This window comes from Budorcas taxicolor, chromosome 2, assembly GCF_023091745.1.
Source record: "Budorcas taxicolor isolate Tak-1 chromosome 2, Takin1.1, whole genome shotgun sequence".
Taxonomy (NCBI): Eukaryota; Metazoa; Chordata; class Mammalia; order Artiodactyla; family Bovidae; genus Budorcas; species Budorcas taxicolor.
The window spans coordinates 81380797-81401136 of record NC_068911.1 but is presented as its reverse complement, the minus strand read 5'-3'; the positions used below and the strand labels follow the sequence as shown (position 1 = coordinate 81401136).

At 35.5% G+C, this 20340-nt stretch overlaps 1 protein-coding gene across 1 annotated transcript in view; it reads right to left on the bottom strand.

Annotated features, from left to right (window-relative positions):
• The window catches only part of BAZ2B (bromodomain adjacent to zinc finger domain 2B), a 156271-nt gene that overhangs the window by 32530 nt on the left and 103401 nt on the right, over positions 1 to 20340 (bottom strand). Inside the window, exons 19-24 of the mRNA XM_052664305.1 lie at positions 15104 to 15244; positions 11242 to 11496; positions 10070 to 10284; positions 9140 to 9214; positions 8096 to 8339; positions 106 to 168 (exon numbers count right to left, since the gene is read on the bottom strand). Of these exons, the coding sequence (XP_052520265.1) occupies positions 106 to 168; positions 8096 to 8339; positions 9140 to 9214; positions 10070 to 10284; positions 11242 to 11496; positions 15104 to 15244 (993 nt within the window). The remainder of the gene's footprint in view (positions 1 to 105; positions 169 to 8095; positions 8340 to 9139; positions 9215 to 10069; positions 10285 to 11241; positions 11497 to 15103; positions 15245 to 20340) is intronic.

Below are 20340 nucleotides of genomic sequence, written 5' to 3'. Positions count from 1 at the left end.
TTAGTTACAAAAAGCTTGTTTTTATTTAGCAGCCAGAAAAACTAATTCCATACAAGGTGGATTTCTGAAGTGCTGCCAAAAGAGAAAAATCTGAAAAATGCTTACTTTACTCAGTTTTTCAATCTGTTTCTCTAGCTCTTCCACACTTGCTGCTTGGTCACCTTCATCCTATACATAACAAAATACAGTATCATTTACATTTTTAAGATTTATTTAGTCAATCAGCAAATATTTAGTGAAAGCCTCCTATATGCAAAGTACAAGGACAGACTCAGTTCTTGCTCTTGATAAAGCATTAACCTGGTAGGGAGACACATAAAACATTACGCTAATAAATAAAAACTGCCAAACAGCAGAAAGCTCTATGAACCTCAAGAGAGGAAGAGATTAAGAGTCATGGAGCTCAGGGAAGGGTGAGATTACTTCTAGTGGGAACCTATACCAAGGAAGGCTATATGGAAGAAGTTGTGTTTTAGCTTTGTTAGGCACTGATTTATCAGAGAAAAAAGGACATGGAGAGTTTGACATGAAGAGATAAGGAGGAAGATGAGACAAAGATGACTTTGGAGCTACACTGTCTAGAGCTGCAAATGCTTGGCAATGGACAATAATATGATCCTTTGAGGGAGACTAAATATCAGAACTATGCTTTACAAAGATTAGTATGGTAGTAGTTGAAAGATGGCCTGGATCAGGAAAAGGACTACAACTGGCAATCTAGTTAGTAGATAGCTGCAGTAATTCAAGAGGAAAAGAGGATGTGGGTCTTACTAGGATAAAAGGAATAGGAAAGGAGAAAAGGAAATGGATGTAAGAGATATTATATAGTTAGAACTGTTAAATTCTGGCAACTCATGTGTGTGAGGCAGAAAGGGGTGAAGGAGATGAAGGAAGGAGTAAACTATGATATTAAGGTTTTAAATCTGGGAAACTACAAAAATACTGGTACTATTAACTGAAAGAATCGTTTTACAGCAAAAAAAGAGTAAGTTGTATTCTGAACACATTGAACTTTTAGAAGAATAATCTCTTCTATAAATGGTACTGATTTCATAAATGGAAATTTTGCAATTATATAAAATTTTTCATTCTAAAAAATGAATATGGGAAAGCACCACCCAAAGTATATGCTTTAGAGGGAAAGCATGAATTAATATAAGGTATATGTACTTCCAGTGAAAGTGAAGTCGCTCAGTCATTTCCAACTCTTTGCGACCCCATGGACTATAGCCTACCAGGCTCCTCTGTCCATGGGATTTTCCAGGCAAGAATATTGGAGTGGGTTGCCATTTCCTTCTCCAGGAGATCTTCCTGACCCAGGGATTGAACCCGGGTCTCCCGCATTGTAGGCAGACACTTTACCGTCTGAGCCACCAGGAAGTCCTTATGTACTACATTGGACCTCAACTGCAGCACAGGCTACATATATAGGCAAATCATTTAACTCTCCCAAAACTTTTTCCTAATCTGTAAATTGGTAACATTATCTGTAACATGGGACTTTTGTGAGGACTAAGAACAGTTCTGGGGCTTCCCAGGCGGCTCATCGGTAAAGAATCTGCCTGCCAAGCAGGAGACGCGGGTTTGATCCCTGGGTTGGGAAGACAGCCTCGAGAAGGAAACTGGGAACTCACTCCAGTATTCTTGCTGGGAAAAAATCTCATGGACAGAGGAGCCTGGCAGGCTATAGCCCAGGGGGTCATGAAAGAGTTGAACATGACTTAGCAACTAAACAACAACAACAAAGAACAGATCTGAAAACAACTAGCAAATTTTCTGGTACATAACATATAAATAAGGTTATATTCTTTCTTTCTGAAAGATGTACTTTAATGAGAAATTGCAGGTAAATCTCAGGTTTAAAAAATATAAGCACTTGTTTTTGGTGTTCACTTTTAATAAGGCTTTTTGAAAAGTCATAATGACACCAACCATTCTCACAAACAGATATTTCTAAACCCGTATAGTTATCTCCCCAATAAAAGGAAGGGAAAGGAAAACTTCAATAGTTTTACCATTAGCTATCTATGCTTTACCCAAATTTATGAGACCCAATTTCCAAAGGCATTTAGGCATATTATTTATGGTAATAATAACATCATTTCTATTTATAAGAGAATAGGCCTACTGATCCTTAAATCTTGACTCTTTAATTAAATACATACTTAATAGTTGTATGACTATGTAGTGATCTTTTGGCCAGCAGGATAAATGTTTGACAATTTGCTTATATAGAAAACAATTCAATCAACAAATATTTGAAATAAGACATCAAAGTAACTATGTATTAGATTAACTAACTACCATTTCTAAGACTTTTCTTACCAAAAAAAGAAGTAAAATATCTACTAAAGTTTTATTTAAAGGCGTTTTGGTTAATAGTCCTCATAATTTTAAGAGATATGAAGAATCTGAAAAGCCAGTGAGAAAGGCAATAACAACAAAATTAAGAATACAGAATCTATGCCTGCCATGCTTTCCCAATCAAAAGAGAAGGCTGTTATATGTCCCTATATGTCAAAGTTTAATTGTCCATATAACCTCCTACACACTACCTTGTGAGGTTAAAGTTCACAAAGATCTCAACAAAAACCTAAGGATTAGGGAGAGTTGATATGTTGAAGGAATAAAAAGTGAAGAAGGAGGGAATCACCCTTAAGACAAAGGGCTGTGACTTAAAGGGCAGTATCTTCTACTTCAGTGGTCCCCAACCTTTTTGGCACCAGGGACCGGCTACATGGAAGACAATTTTCCACAGACTTGGAGGGGGGATGATTTTGGGATGATTCAAGCTTATTACATTTATTGTATACTTTATTTCTATTATTATTAAATCAGCTCCACCTCAGATCATCAGGCATTAGTTCCCAGACCCCTGTTCTAATTGAAAGGGATCACATGGGTCTCACTGGAAAGGCTCCTGCAATTAGTCCTTTATGTAGTATAACAACTGACACCACCTATACTTAATCAAGAAGCCAAACCTATTTTTGGAGGAATATCAATCAATCAGGTTCTTTAAAAAGTTAACCTTTAATTTTACTAGGAAATTGGTAAGCGGCTACAAATTCTTCATTATAAAGAAAAACTCTCAAATCATGTAAAAGAAATGTTTCTTTGCTCTCTTAGATCCTAAAATATTCCTTATTTTCAAACACTTTTAAGCTGTTTTCTCACATTAATAACAAGATACACATTTGCCAGGATTTTGATCAATCTAATTAACTCTATAATTCAACATTCATAAAAATAAAATACTACTTTAAAATGACACATCCAGGCTTAAAATGTCAATAATGATTTTTAAATCATTAATATTGATTTTTAAGTTGTTTTATCTCCCTTAAAGAAAACAATTTAGAGTTTGTTAATTCTCCATGTGAAAAATGCCAAGTGAAACACAATTTCTGTAAATAAATTCTAGTTTAATGAGGTGACTACCCACTAGAATACATTGATATGCGAACACAAAGTTGTCACATTTATGAGAGCTGATACTTAAAAAAAATTAGAGAAGTGCTGAAAAGGTATGCTAATTCTGTTTTTTAAAAAGGTGATTAATATTGATCAAAAAAGTTTAATTTCTGCTAAACTGCTCCACTTGCCAAAGGAAGCAGACTGGTTATAATTAGTATCTTTGGGTAATTACAGTTCTGATACCCAAGTTATATACCCTTTTGTCACAGCATGAGAGTATTTGATCAAGTGATTTCAGAAGTACAACATTATGAAGTAATTCCTGCAAGGAATCTCACAGTAGTCTCCTTTTCAGCCTGCTACTCTTAAAATAAGTAAAGCTCACTCTAGCAAATAATTCTGGTTTAAAATATGTAATTTATAAAAACATTTTGCATTTATGCTATTTTTTACTTAAGAGAATTGTATAGCACATGATTTTATAAATTACACTGTTATCCAGATTAAGTAAAAATTTGATTTAGTAATATCATTGGTCTTGATCAGATATTATTTTTACATAATATATCAATAATCCATCTTTCTAAGCTTTATTTCTCCAGCAATATGGAGTTGATATAAGAAAGGAAAAGTCTTCTCTAGACTTCCTTCACTAAATAATCCTGGCATTGAAGGCAGAATGGTTGGCTGTATATTGTTTTATGAATGCCATTTCTTCAACCCTATTAATATTTCTAGCATTTTTTTTTGTAAAAGTAAACATCAACCTTTATCTCCTTTTTATACATGTCCATTTCCGTGGCTTATGGTAGCTTTCCTTAAAAACACTCCTCCATTACCTTCCCTTCTTCCCTTTAGCCTACTCTTCAAAGCTAGCCCCTCTCCCCCATCTTTACCTTAACTGAATCTCTCCAATATCTCAGGGACCTTATACTATTAATTATTCTTTTATCTCTTTAATCTTCCACATTTATCTCTCATTTTACTGACTCTCCTGTCAACCAAAAATAGTCTCAAATCTTCTGCATCTGAAAAATCCCTGGTCTTTGTCTTCCTCTAGGAACTACCCTTTCTTTTGAGGTATAATGCTTAAGACAATCATGTTCACTTTCTCACTTTTCATTGTTTTCAAACAATTCTAGCCTTGCTTTGGCTCTCATCCCTCTAAAGAAATGGTGCTGGCATTGGTTACCAAACACCTCCGTGACGGCGAATAAAACAAACACATTCAGTCCTCCTCACATTACACTCCTGCTCCTTTAACATTTTTTTAAAAGATAATTGGATTTATTTATTTATTTTTGGCTGTCTTGGGTCTTTGTTGCCACATGGGCTCTTCTATAGCTGTGGCGAGCAGGGCTTATTCCCTAGTTGTAGTGTGCGGCCTTCTCATTGTGGTGGCTTCTCTTGTTGCAGAGCATGAGCTCAAGAGCATATGGACTCGGGAGTTGTGGCTGGTGGGCTCTAGAGCACAGGCTCAGTAGTTGTGGCGCACAGGCTTAGTTGCTCTGCAGCATGTGGAATCTTCCCAAATCAGGGATTGAACCCGTGTCTCCGGCACTGGCACACAGATTCTTTACCACTGAGCCATCAGGAAAGCCCTCCCTTAACACTGTTTATAACTCCCTCTTTTTAAAAACGTTTAATTTTCTTGATTCTTATTATTATTACATGGGTGGAAAAGAGTTAACATTGTAGAAAAACCTACAATGAAAGGTTGTCTTACAAAGCTAACCCTTGGCTAGCATCTGGGAACCTGAATTTTGGAGGGTTCCCCAACCCAGAGTGACAAGAATAGCTCGCTGGACCTAAACTGTGCTAACAATGTGGTTTATACCAAACACCTACTTTTTTTGGAGTGGGGGAGGCTGGAGTTTTGGCACCTTCTATGCAGAGGGTGCCTATGTGGCCATCCCTGTATAAAACTCTGGGCACAGTCTGTACTGAACTTTCTTAGAACACAACATTTCAGTTGCGACACAATTTAAATGTCACAACACACTGCTAGGAGAATTAAGTCCATCCTTTGTGACTCTACTGGGAAAAGACTCTTGAAAGCTGGGACTGATTTCCTCTGGACATTGACCCATATGCCATTTCTCTTTAATGGTTTTGCTTTGGTTTTCCTTTTGCTGCAATAACTTGTAGCCATAGCATGACCAGAAGCTGAGTTCTATGAGTCATCCTAGTGAGTCACTGACTTTGGAGGCGGTCTTGGTCTTGGCAACCCCTGACCCACTACAGAAAGTTTCTACCTTTGTTCATTCTTCAACAAGAAGTCCTGAAGGCTCTTCTTAAACACTGACATTCCCTGAGGTTCCAATCTCAGTTTACTACTCCCACTAATAAACCAATTCTCCTGTGCAAACTAATCCAACTCATTATTTAAACTATTGTCTCTGTACTAATATCCTCCAGGTCTACATTTTCAAGACTGAAATCTTCTCCAGGCTTTGGGTTTTTAAACCCAGCTGACTGCTAAACTGCTCAGGCACGTCAAATTCAACATGTTCAAAATAAAACCTAGTATCATTTCCTAACTTCAGATATTTGTTCTATATTCACCTACTACTCTGCTCCTTCTTGATTCTTCTTTTTTTTTTAATGGCCAATGCAATCTTTAGTTTTGTTTTTCTTAAAGCATTATTTATTTATTTATTTTTGGCTGCACTGGGTCTTCATTGTTTTGTGTGGGCTTCCTCTAGTTGCAGGGAGGGGGGGTTACTTTTCATTGTGGTGCACAGGCTTCTCATCGTAGTGGTTTCTCTTGTTGCACAGCACAAGGTCTAGGCACACGGGCTTCAGGAATTGCAGCACGTGGGCTCAGTAGTTGTGGCACATGCTCTGCAACATGTGGAATCTTCCTGGATCAGGGATGGAACCCGTGTCCCCTGCATTTGCACATGGATTCTCATCCATTGTGCCACCAGGGAAGTCCCCCCTGAATTCTTTAGATCAGGTAGTGGCAACAAAAGCAGGTAGTCCCCTACCAGAAAACTGTAATCAATCCTATCTCTCCCTCCATCAACCTACACAATCCATCTTCAAAGACTGTTCATTTTTCCTCCTCAATATTTATTGAGTCTTTTCCTTCCACTGGTCTATTTTCAGACCCATCACAATTCACCTAAACCAGAGCAGTCTCTCCTAACTGATCTTCCCACTTCTGATCTTGCTCTAGCCAAATCTATTTCTATTTTGTACTGAGTTGACATAGTGAGGCACTGAAAAATCAAGTCTGACCAGGTCCTTTCATCACTTATAACCCTTCAATGGCCTCCTATTACCATAAAACTATAAAATCCTAGTTCACAGCTGTTGTGTATGAGGCTATCTAGTATTACTGAAGCACTTACAGGGCCTGTAAAGCACATTATGGTTTCCAGGCTTCTGAGTCCTTACTCATGCTATTCTCTCTGCTTGGAAGATTTTTCCATAGATTCCTGGATTCTCTCTAGGTTAACATTTAGCCCAGCTTGTAGCCTCAGCTAATGAGTTCAGAAAGCCTTTGTGATAATTTATTCCTCAGAAAGATTCAATGTCCTTCTTTGTATCTGCCTGCTGCTGCTGCTAAGTCACTTCAGTCGTGTCTGACTCTGTGCGACCCCAGAGACGGCAGCCCACCAGGCTCCCCTGTCCCTGGGATTCTCCAGGCAAGAACACTGGAGTGGGTTGCCATTTCCTTCTCCAATGCTTGAAAGCAAAGAGTGAAAGGGAAGTCGCTCAGTCATGTCCGACTCTTCGTGACCCCATAGACTGCAGCCCACCAGGCTCCTCCGTCCGTGGGATTTTCCAGGCAAGAGTAATGCAGTGGGGTGCTGTCACCTTCTCCCGCCTAATACATTGTAAATACTGCTAGCAAAGCAGTTAACATTTAACACATTATTCTTTCCTATTGTAAGTCTTTCTCTGTGAAGCTGTAAATTGAAAGGAGTTTCAGTGCTTTGTTCATCTTTGACTATGGTCTACACAGAGAAAAGAATCTTAAAAAAAAATAAGTAGAGTCGATGCAGAAAACAAATGTATGGTTACTAGGGGATAAGGGGAAGAAGGAGAGATAAAGTGGGAGACTGGGACTGACATATACACATTACAATGTGTAAAACAGATGACTAATAAGAACCTGCTGAATAGCATAGGGAACTCTACTCAATACTCTGTAATGGCCTATATAGAAAAAGAATCTTAAAGATGTGTGAATATATGTATATGTATAACTGATTCAACTATACTGCAATAAAAGTGAAAGTTAAAAAAAGTGTCTAGAGCCATGTACTCAATAAACTAGGATCTGAGAAATATATCAGTTTCACTACACCTGACAACATTTTGAAGGCATTAAGTATTGTACAAAATAAACATAAGATAGCACATTAATAGAATTTTAAAAATACCTAAAATTAAGAATATGAATAGTTCTTTGGAGAACTCTCAAGTTATTATACAAATAGAAAAATTTAACTTCTTTTATTCAACATAAGTACCTTCTACGTGCAGAGGTTCTATTTAATATTTACCTAAGCATCACAAAAAACCTTGAGGTGAATATTATATTTAATTTTCAGATGAATAAACTGTTGAGTGTCACAATGGAATTCAAACCCAAATCCATTTGACTTCAAATTCTGTATTATTTTCAATATTTCATACAGTATTAGTCAAGTCTAAATTTGATTACCTCATCTTCACAGATCTCAGTCTTCTTTCCTTTTTTGTCTTCTTTATCTTCTTCATCTTCATCATCTTCATCAGCTTGGTCATCACTATCATCATCATCATCATCATCATAGTCACTGTCTCCTCCCTTCCTTCTCCTTTTGCGTCCTGGAGTGGGTGTGCCCAATGGATGCTGCTCTTCTCCAAGATCAATGCCACCTGAAGTGTCTCTTTTCCCTGTTTTCTTAGCATGAATGATTCTGAGCCTTTAAATATGAAAAAAAATGATGATATGGAAGAAAAGGCTTCCCTCTGTACTTTTTAGATATCATACTATGAGTTTTAAGCATGTGGTATTTGTCTCAAAGTAACCAATATATCAATGACAATAAAAGTTAGAAAAAATATGTTCACAGAAATTATAAAATATGTTAACTTTTAAGAATTATACTGTCTATCTCTTTGGAATTAGAATACATTTTTTAAAAAACACAGAAAACTGAGATTAACTCAGGAACAGCCAAGTGATAGTTCTTGATCCTATACTATCCAACTGAGTAAATTTCAATTCAAGTCACTGCAAAGAAACCATCCTCTTAACACAGAAGTTGAATAATTTCAGCATTATATTTCCTGGCATGAAGCTAAATGAGTTTTAATGCTGAATATATTTGGATATGTTAGACTCTGTAAAAGCAAACTGTAATTAGAAAGCAATTAAGGAAAAATGTGGTAGAATCCAAACAGATTTTATTTATGACAAAAGTAACCTGATAGAAACAACAATCTTTGAATATATGATTGCTTGACTTCTTTGAAAGAAAGATAAATTGACTTTCTTTTAACTTTGAAGCATGTGAGTTCAATGAATCTCATTATAGCTTTTGTCCACTGAAAACTCTGCCTCTGAGTTTTATTAATTTTATATCTCAGCTTAATTAAACTTTGCCTTTTCTAATTTTTAGACAAAATAAAGTTTAAATTCCATCTTTTCACCTAGTATGCTTTATTCAGAAATTTGTGAAGAAGGAAAACAGTATATTAGTTTTAATAAAATAGGACTTACTTGCGGAGTTTACCTTCTACCACCCATTTATCTCTCCTTAAGTTTGACATATAATCAATGTTCTTGTCGATTTCACTGCCAATGCAAAAGTTTATTAGAAGACATAAATTAATACGTAATGCAATACATTAATTTGGTAAACAAAATGATGCAGATTTTTGCTAAGTACAAATGATGATTGCCAATGAATAGCAAAAACAAATAAAAAATTATACTAATACAAAGCTAAGAGATGTACAGAAAACTTAAAATGTCCAGCAATGATAGAAACACATGGCTCTGAAATATTTGGATTGATTCTTTCCCTAGAAAGGTAAAGGAATAAAAGTAACATAATTAAAATCTGTAAAATAATGAATAGCAAGAACAAGATGAATGAGGAATTTGTTCAGCAAATCTTCCAATATTATGCTGGAGAACTTACTTTGACTCTTAAATGAGATTAAGTACTTTTTTAAAAAAGTGCAAACTAACATGCAATAAATAAATAATATTAAGATTGTATCAGCACGTGATAAAAAGTAGACGGATAATTCTACGAATGGCTTCTAGGAAAAAATGAGGTAGTCATCTGCTACCAAAGGTAAAAGAAAAATTCTGAGTTCTTACAACAGTACTGGATTCTAGAGTCATAGCAACAAAAAACTGTTCACATTTCAGTATACAAATAAATAACAAAATTACCAAATAAACAAGAAGTGTCACAAGGCCTATACCCAGTATGATTCAAAATTTCTTTTTAACAGGCTGAAAAGAAATACATTAAAATACCATTTGTCATCTCTGAATGGTGAGATTAGTGTAATTTTAATTTTTTTCTTTCTGGTAGTCTGTTACTTTCAAATTTTCTATAAGCAATTTGTATTACTTTGTGGCTAGACAAATTTAAAACAGAAAATAATCACCAGAAAAGTCCAGACATGTGCTTACCTCACCACACTCTTGCTGCATGCCAGTTCATTGATCAGGAAAGCCAGAACCGAGGCTTTCTGTGCTGGAGTGTGAGCCTGAAAAGCTTTAGTCTTCAGGCTTTCAGTAAGTTCAGTCTGTCCACAGTGTGCTTCCATAAAAATCTGCAAAATCTCTGAAACATTGTCTCGATTCACACCAACATTCAGCAAATGTTCTCCAAGAGCTGTTTTGGCCTATAAAAGTTTGGCATTTTTATCAGTATAAGGACTGATATTGACTCATAAAATATAAACAGTAAGACTTTTAAATATTGGTATTACATGATTTAGATATTACTGACAAAGGCTTTATTCACATTTTTGATGAAATGGAGATTAAAAACAGTCAGCGGATGATCGGACAAGCTTTCAAGTACTTGTAATTTTTCCATTCCTTCTTCAAACTTGGCTAAAAGTTAGGTGTGGAGAAGAGTATGTAAATTTGTGGTTAAAAAATCATACCTTCTTTGACTATAGAAACTATCTGAAGGTTTTATAGGATATATCTTTCACTAGTGGTGGGGGAGGGGTTGAAAAGTATTATCATTGTGTTTTCTGGTTCTAGTGTCGTGGAATTTATCGCCTGGTATGCTGAATGAATAGGGAGATGGAGGAAAAAGTAACAGGTGTATCTGGAAACTTCTCTCTCTACAATATTATCTAGAGTAAAACTGACCGAAATGTGTACCTTAATTGGAATTAAGATAAATTTGAACTTATTGAGTATCCACGTAGCAATACAGAGTCTTAACATGCTGTTCTACAGGGGCCTTGATTAGCCTCAGTTATTCACAGTTTCAAAGAGAACACAGTATACTTTCAGAGGACACAAATAAGTTCTAACTTCTTTACAAATTTAGAATTTTCTGTTTTGCTAAATATTACTTGGGAATTTCTTAAATAAGTTTGGTTTTTGCCAAAAGCTAAAGGAAAATAAAAGTAATTTGATAATGATTTACATTCCTTAGGCTTTATGAACCAGGTTTTTCTAAGTTTGTACCAACTGTAACTGAAGCAAATCTACCTTTAACTTTGTGAGAAGCTATGTAGAAAAAATTGAGTAAGTCTATACAATCTTCTGCTAACATGCTAAAGCCAGCTATTAATGCACTGATAGTACAAATTAAAAAGATGTATTTTGTTTTTTTTTACCTTGTATCCTGTAATTAGACCTGGATCACATACAGCAGCTGAGAGGAGCCTCACAAGCAAGTCTTGTACTTCACCCATGCTGTCCCCTATATTTAGCAATCCCTCTTGAAGAACACTCAGGTTTGGAACATCAATATTCACATCAAAGCCCAAAACTTTACCAAAGTTTCGTAAGAACTGCACCACCATGAGACAGTCTGAAAATGTACTTCCAGAGAGAACAAGTCCTGGAATACGAGGCAACTCTGGCAAAGGCTGAAAATAAAAGAAAAGAAAGAAAAAATAATTTTAAAAGCCATGATTTTATACCTTCTGAAGTAAGGTAAGCTGTTATTTTTCTCTTGCCTTGTACCAATGGTTTTTCCCTCTAGGTTGTAAATTCCATGAGGGCATTTCTATAACTCCCTGGTGAAAGTGAAAGTCACTTAGTTGTGTCCGACTCTTTGCTACCTCGTGGACTATACAGTCCACGGAATTCTCCAGGTCAGAATGCTGGAGTGGGTAGCCTTTCCCTTCTCCAGGGGATCTTCCCAACTCAGGGACTGAATCCAGGTCTCCCGCACTGCAGCTATATTCTTTACGTAATCATAAAATCCTGAACACGAGTAACCATTAATAAATTTTGGTTGAAATCAACATGACCTTAGATTCTACAAAAGAGAACACTCATTTTAACTTACATATTGACAAAACACAGGTTACATAACTGGAGGAAAAATTAGATAACATAAGAAATAAGTATCTCACGATTACTTTACCATGGACCAACTTAGCAGGGAACATGCAACACTTTCTTCTAACGGTGTAGACTGACTTATAACTCACACTTATGGGGAACTCAGAAACTAACCGTGTACACATCTGTGGCTTGTATGGTTGGAGAGAGAGATACCATCTTTGGCTAATGAATGTAGATAAATTACTGGGTCCACGTGACAAGAACCTACGACCCTGTCAAGAAGCCAGTCAGAGTACAACTGTCAGTCTTGAGGTTTCCTGTATATAGTGAAACACTGATTCACTATCAAAATGAGAGAGCTGTTTCTTCTTCTATTTCTGAAATATGCTCACATATTAACATTTTAATGACTAAATTATATTTTCAGCTTTCATGGACATTTTAAAAATTAAATAAGTAAGTAATCTAAAAACATTTTCATCCATGAATATGATTCAATAAATATACTTTCAGTTATGATTGGGAAAAATGTGGCTTATAAACATTTCTATTTATCCGAATTGGACCCTGAACACAAAAATGTGTCCTCTACTCTGCACCTGGTGTAATAATGAACTAAAGACTTCTTCCACTAATAGTGTGTGGAAACACAAACTATGGATAACTGCTGACATAACACAAATCTTTTGTTACATATGAAAACCATTTAATTCTGTCTTCTTTTTTCCTGAATCATATCAGACATACATAGTTCCACATGATTCTAAAAATTTATAAAGCAAAAGCAACAAAAGTAAGTCTTAAAGTGCAAAGTGAATTGAAAGTGCAAGTAAATTGAAAGTCATGTCTGACTCTTTGCGACCCCATGGGACTATATAGTCCATCGAATTCTCCAGGCCAGGATACTGGAGTGGGTAGCCTTTCCTTCTCCAGGGGATCTTCACAACCCAGGGATTGAACCCAGGTCTCCTGCAATGCAGGCGGATTCTTTACCAGCTGAGCCACAAGGAAAGCTCAAGAATACTGGAATGGGTAGCCTATTCTTTCTCCAGCAGATCTTCCTGACCCAGGAATCAAACTGGGGTGTCCTGCATTGCAGGCGGATTCTTTACTAACTGAGCTATCAGGGAAGCCTAAGTCTTAAAATGGACTTACAAATATTTTATATGGTGCATATGGACTTAAATGAAAATAAAAAGTTATTTATGATAATTTAGGATGACTAAAGCGACTTAGCAGCAGCAGCAGGATTTAAAAAGATCATTAAGGATTAGCAAGAAAATAGTTTGTTAGGATTCAAAAAAATTGCTCAGTATGAGCTTATTAAAACATGTTAACTAACCACTATACCTATTCTGTGCTTAGGAAATTTTAAACATCCAGTTGACTAAAACTAGATTATATACAGGCTTCCCTGGTGACTCAGACTGTAAAGAATCTCCCTGCAATGCAGGAGACCCAGATTCAATCCGTGGGTCAGGAAGATCCCCTTAAGGAGGGCATGGCAACTCACTCCAGTATTCTTGCCTGGAGAATCCCATGGACAGAGGAGCCTGGCGGGCTATAGTGTCTAGGGTTGCAAAGAGACTGAAACAACTTACCAACATGTGCATAATTTCATCTTTATTTAAAAGCATTTATGCTAGGTAAGAAAATAGAATATTAATAAATTTAATTTTCCATTCGGGTACTAGAAGTTTGGGCTTCCCTGTTGCCTCAGCAGTAAATAATCTGCCTGCCAATGCAGAAAACATGGGTTTGATACCTGGGTCAGAAAGATCCTCTGCAGAAGGAAATGGCAACCCATTCTAGTATTCTTGCCTAGGAAATACCATCAACAGAGGGACCTGGCTGGCTACAGTCCATGGGGTCACAAAAGAGTCGGACATAACAACTAAACAGCAACACTAGAACTTTGCTTTAAGCACTTTGTAAAAGAGCTTGCAAAAATAAGAGATAATCATTATCTGTATGGCATATGGCATATGAGTAAATATAGATGCTACTGACCAAGTATAACTATTGCATCATTGAGACACTATTTAGACATGATATGCATTGACACAATTTTCCAGGAATACTATCTTAACTATAGCCAAACATAATTGACTTCTACTCATTAGTATGTGAAATTATACCAGCTGTTACTACGCTTCTGCTCTTTCCAAGTTGCTACTTTTATGTATTTTAGCAATATTACAAATCTGTGAAGCATGATGGAAGAGAAAATACGCCTGAGGTACTTTGACAGGACACACTTCTTGGCTTTCAGGGTCATAAAGAGTATGGGCTCTGGAGTTTAACAAAATGAAGCCTGAATCCAAGTTGCTACTTATAAGTTGTATAATCTCAGGAGAGTTCCTTAACCTCTCTGTGTTTCAAGTTTTCCCATCTGTAAATGGGCAAAAATACCAGTTCCACAGGATTGCGGTGAGGACCAAATGAGAAAATTCATTTCAAGCACTTAGCACTGTTCCTGGCATGAACTAAACATACTCAATAGTTAGCCACCACCACTAAAGCACTGAAAGAGGTTTTACTGCAAATCCTAATTTATTTAAATATCTATGGAAGCCGGAGGGAAGAGAGAGATTTTTCTGTTCCTAAATGCCTCAAAAAGACCAAGTGAAACATAGAAATCCTATTTTTTTAATTCATTTTTATAGATTTCTGTAGCATATTACTTACATTAAAAAGGTTTGTGGTGCTCCATTTATATATTAAGAACTGCCATTATCAGCACAGAGCTCTAGAGAGGTTTACCTGTAGCCATCCAGGAAAGACAGATGACCTAGACTTGGAAATTCACTGCTCTAGCACCCCAGTACTAGAGTACTCTTGCCTGGAAAATCCCATGGACGGAGGAGCCTGGTGCGCTGCAGTCCATGGGGTCGCTAAGAGTCGGACATGACTGAGCTACTTTCCTTTCACTTTTCACTTTCAGGCATTGGAGAAGGAAATGGCAACCCACTCCAGTGTTCTTGCCTGGAGAATCCCAGGGATGGGGGAGCCTGGTGGGCTGCCATCTCTGGGGTCGCACAGAGTCGGCCTCGGCTGAAGCGACTTAGCAGCAGCAGCAGCTAAAAACACAATGCTTTCATAATAGCAGCTCTGGCAAAGGAATCAGATGAAAACACAGAAAAATTCAAATTTATTAATGAAATGGTTTACATGATAAATTACCTTTTGGTCTGCTAAGCACATGTCTTCATTAGGTTTCTTTAGTTCCTTTGCCATTTCTAATTCTAATCTTCGTTGCTCTAGTTTACGTTCTTTATTTAATCTTTTCTCATCACGTTTTTCTTGCTTCAATCGTTCTTTTTCCTTAAAAAGAAAACCATGTCCACATATTCTCTTTAATCACTGTGTATGTTTAAAAAACCTCCAGTTAAAATTTAAAAGGTAATCACAGTGTTATTTCCATGAACAAAATTTCTCGTGAAATGATTAGGAATAGACTTGAAATTACAAAGAAACATTGACATTTTGCTTTTCCATATTTCCACCCTTTGAGTTTGAAAATAACCTTATGACTGTATGTATATATATATATGTATATATATATACATACTAATACAAAATTTCAGTATTAGTTTTAACCCTGATTATTTCATTATTCAAAATTTATTCAATCTTTTTCCAGATTATGAGAATAAAATATTAATACAAGCAGGTATATAAAATGAACATGGGCAAGTAAATATTTATTTTAAAAAGTTAACTAGTATTAGCGAAAATTTTTGTATAGCTCCAGGAAATAAGATTTACAGTCTTAAAATAGAAACACATTTTTGAATTTGCATAAAAAAGTAATTCAAAAGTGCATTAGCTAGTCCGAACATGTGCATCTATGATGAAATAAAAATACTATTTACCACTCTAAACAACACTTAAAAGAATATCAAATAGATTCTGAATGCAATTCCAAAAGCATTAAAAAATTTTGGGTAATGGCAACAATATGGAAATAATCTTGTTTCCCTTCTTGTAGAGGATGACAATCTTTTGAAAGAAGTAATTTTCCATAATACTGGTGTCATTATTTTATTGTCATATCTCAAATACAATTCTCTTTTTAAATTGAAGTATAACTGACTTACAATACAATGTTCGTTTTAGGTGTACAATACAGTGACCTAATATTTTTACACATTATGAAATAATCACCATAAACAAATCTGGTTACTGTGTCTCCAAAGTTATTACATTATTGACTGCTCCTTATGCTGTACATTATATCCCCATGACTTAACTTATTTTATAACTGGACTTATTTCAACCATTTCCCACAACCTCCCCTCCCCTCTTTGAAATGCTAGCCTGTTTTCTGTATCTATGAGTTTGCTTCTGTTTTATGTTTGCTTGTTTTGCTTTTTAGGTTCTACATACAAGTGAAATCATATGGTGTTTGTCTTTGCAGACTTATTTCACTTAACACAATACACTCTAGGTCCACTCACACTGTAACAAATGGTAATACTTCATTCCTTTTATGGCCGAATAATATTCCATTCACATATATACCACATATTTTTCATCCATTCATTTACTGATGAACTCTTGTGCTGCTGCCATGTCTTGGCTATCATAAATAATTCTGTAGTGAGCACGGGGGTGCATGTATCTTTCTGAATTCGTGTTTTCATTTTCTTTGGATAAATACCCAGAAGTGGATTTGCTGAATCATATGGTAGTTTTATTTTTAATCTTTTGAGAAACCTCCATATTGTTATCTACAGTGGCTGCATGAGTTTATATTCCCACCAAAAGTGCACAAGGATTTCCTTTTCTCCACATCCTTGCCAAGAGCCATTACTTATCTTTTTGATAAATTGCATTTTGACAGGCATAAGGCTGTATCTTATTGTCCTCAGCCCAATCAATATTCTTACTTATTAGAGGAGAATAATAATAATGACTATTCTAACTTGTTAAGCGTCTTTCAGTTTTATTTTTACCAAAATAAAGTCTACTTACTTTTGAATCTGGACTCTCTTCTTTTCCAAACTTATCTCCTACTTTTATATTCTATGTAAATTTAGTCAAACTACTTGCTATTCCTGATAAACATATATTGTTTCCTCACCTCCTTATATTTGTGACTCCAACCAGAGAGGTCATTGATCTCATCTTGCATGTCAAATTCCAATTAAGAAAACACCACCTTCTTCCTATTACCAATTTCTCATACCTAATTATAGCTCTTACCTATAATTTTAACCTAGCATTATTGCTTCCTGTAGTATGCTAGCATTTTTGCCCATAACTTAACCATCTGCATTTCAATTACCACTGGTAAGACAGCACCCTGACTGCTGTAGCAGGGCATGCCAAGGGGGAAACAGAGGAATGGAGAAGTATACTCGCAGCCAAGAGTTGAGAGAGCATGACTGGACTGTAGGTTGCATGGTGAATAGTTGCTGGGAACTGTGACACATGGAGGTCAGGTCATGAAGACTTTTTTTTATAAGATATACTCAGATTACTGCTCATTTGTATACTACTTCTAACTTACTGGATTACTGATTCATGCAGACATTTGGGAAATAAATGATAAAAAAGCTTTAAAATATACACAATTAATGTGTAACAATCCCACAACACAATACAGATTTTCAAATCAAATTATCATCAGTAGAACAATTTTGTTTTCCAGAATTAGATTTCCAAGTTTTAAATGCATGAGATGTTGCTCTAAGTACTTTTCTGAAGAAGAGATGACAACTTTGTGGTCACTTACCAGAATAATGAATTATAATCACTAATAGGGAAAATATATTAAATGTCTCATAAATTTCAAAGTAGCTGCTGTAACTTTTTCTATTATGTAGGACTCACCCAGAATTCTTAATGATGTTTTAATAGTAATCATAAAAAATTGAGACTTCTCCACTATTCACTAAGAACTGTTGAAAATGGTTGTAATTTCTTTTCAAAAAGAAAGAAAGGAACTGTGTGACACTAATGCTCTTTTTACTACACCAACTTCACAGCAGTGGTAATTTGAGGGTATGAACACCCTTCAGCGATATGTAGACAATGAGTTAGAATAAAGGTATTCCTGAATATCATTTTTACCTAGTGATATGCAGTATTTTTCAAATTAAAAAAGCAATGCATAATGTGGCATGTAAAAATGACATCTACATTTTAGGATAAAAATGGAGATTTGCAAGAAATCTTAGAAATTTACAGGGCCTTCAATACTTATAGACAAGCAGCCACTCCCTCAATGGAATACTTTAAGGAAACATGGAATCTCTAAATTGAATTAATTTGTTTACCAATTTATTTAGTGACTTTTATTAGATTGTATAGGACTGACACAAATCCTGCAGTTCTGCTACAAAATGACTCTCAAGGAACCAGAGCTTCTAGGATCCCCTCAACGATCAACTAATATTTAAAATCCAGCCTCACAGAAGTTCTGGTCTCACATCTTATGATTCTCAGTGTATTTCCCACACTCTAGGCTCACTGTGTGATAGACCTGTGTTGAAGAGATGTGTGACCAGTTTGAGGCACTGCTTGGATGACAATGATATCATCATGAGGAGGAGGAATAAGAAGGTGAAGAAGGAAGAGCAGAGGTGAAGGAGAAAGGGAAGAAGAGGAAGAGAAGCAACAAAGTCAAGAGAGGTATACGGTAGTGGTGGTGGTTCAGTCACTAAGTTGTGTCCGACTGTTGTGACCCCATGGACTGTAGCCTGCCAGGCTCCTCTGTCCATGGGATTCTACAGGCAAGAGTACTGGGGTGGGTTGCCATTTCCTTCTCCAGAGAGAGGTATATACACAAAGTTAAAATCCACTAACCCTCTCTTCTCACCTTTCTCCCCTCAGAACCCAGAGGTCTGTTTTACTTAATACATTGTACCTAGGTACCTGTCAGCTCCTCTGTCTGTGATGCATAGCCCTTCTTCCTTTACACACAACTAAAGCCCGTGTTTTTATCTTTCCCACGTCTAGTTTAGGAGTTTTAATATTTCCCTCTTTTTGAGCTTCCACATAACTTACTATAGCATTCATTGCACTGAGTGACAACTATTTGCTTAAAGTTGATCTCTTCCTGTAGTGTGAGCTTCTAGAGGTCAGAAGAAGAAACTTATTCATCTCTTTATGGACCTACTGATTCTAAGCAGTATAATTTTCCAAAAACATTCAGGAGAGTTTTTAATGATATTATTTGTCTTTGACACTCAAGCCTGTATCAGTTCAATTTTCCTTTCCCACTGGTCTAAATATTATTTTTATTTCCAACTATAATAGTTATCATATGTCTCTAATGACATATACAATGTGCTTTAGCATATAAAAATTATTTAAACATTGATTAACTTGCTGAATGAATAAATCTACAAATGCCACCTTATTTAAATTTCAAGGCAATAACTTAATTGTCTACAAATGACTATGATATATAGCTCCTGATTCTATTTTAGATTGACTATAAATAATTACAAGCAAATTAGAGTATCTCCTTCCAATTTTTTCGACTTTCATTCTCAGCTATTCCTGTCCTTGCCCAGTTTTCTAGATGCGGAGATTTATGAAATAAATATAGATCCTTGGAATATGTCTAATTTAAAATAAAACATCTTATCGTCTTAATTATAGTAAAGAAATTTTCTGTATTAAAATATTACAAATATCTTAGTTAAGAAGTCAGTTAAACTTCATCTCAAAATTGAAACACCTTTTGATGGCAAATACATTAAATTTAGGTTATACTAAAGAGCCTAAGATACATAAGGTGACAATTTAAAAAGCAGTTTTTTACCCACATAAAAAGATTATTTTAGGGACTCTAAAAGCATAAATGAAAGTACCTCCAGAAATCCGAAGCAAAATAACAAAGGTATGAAATAAATGTATTCTATTTTAAAATAACAGAAGTTTAAAAACTAAACAATGAGTGTGGTAGGAGGATCTGCTATTATAAAGTTTTACAACTTAGTAGATTGCAAAACAGGCCATTTTTAAGAGGCCATGCTGCAAAGATGCCTATGTTTTTTATATTTTACGATTCTACTGGGTCTCTTAGGTATTTGCTCTGGGCATAATTAGGAGAATACATTTCTTTTGACAGCAACTTGTATTTAAATTTCAAAGATATAAATATTATTTAAGAGACACAGATTTACCTCAGGGTACAAGAAGAATAAAAGTGTAAATAAGATTAATAACACAAGCCATTTATAGAAGACAGATATAAAGAATAAAACTGGTGCTATTTTATATCATATATTGAGTATGAGTAGAAAAATCAGGATAATTTTTAAGGGCCTATTTTTACCTTTAAAATATAAAAAATTTAAGTTTTAACAAATGAAAAATTATGAATCCATGATAAAAGAAATCCTTATATTTCAAATTTTAATAAAATTATACTTTATTTGTATTACATATCATTGTATTTTACA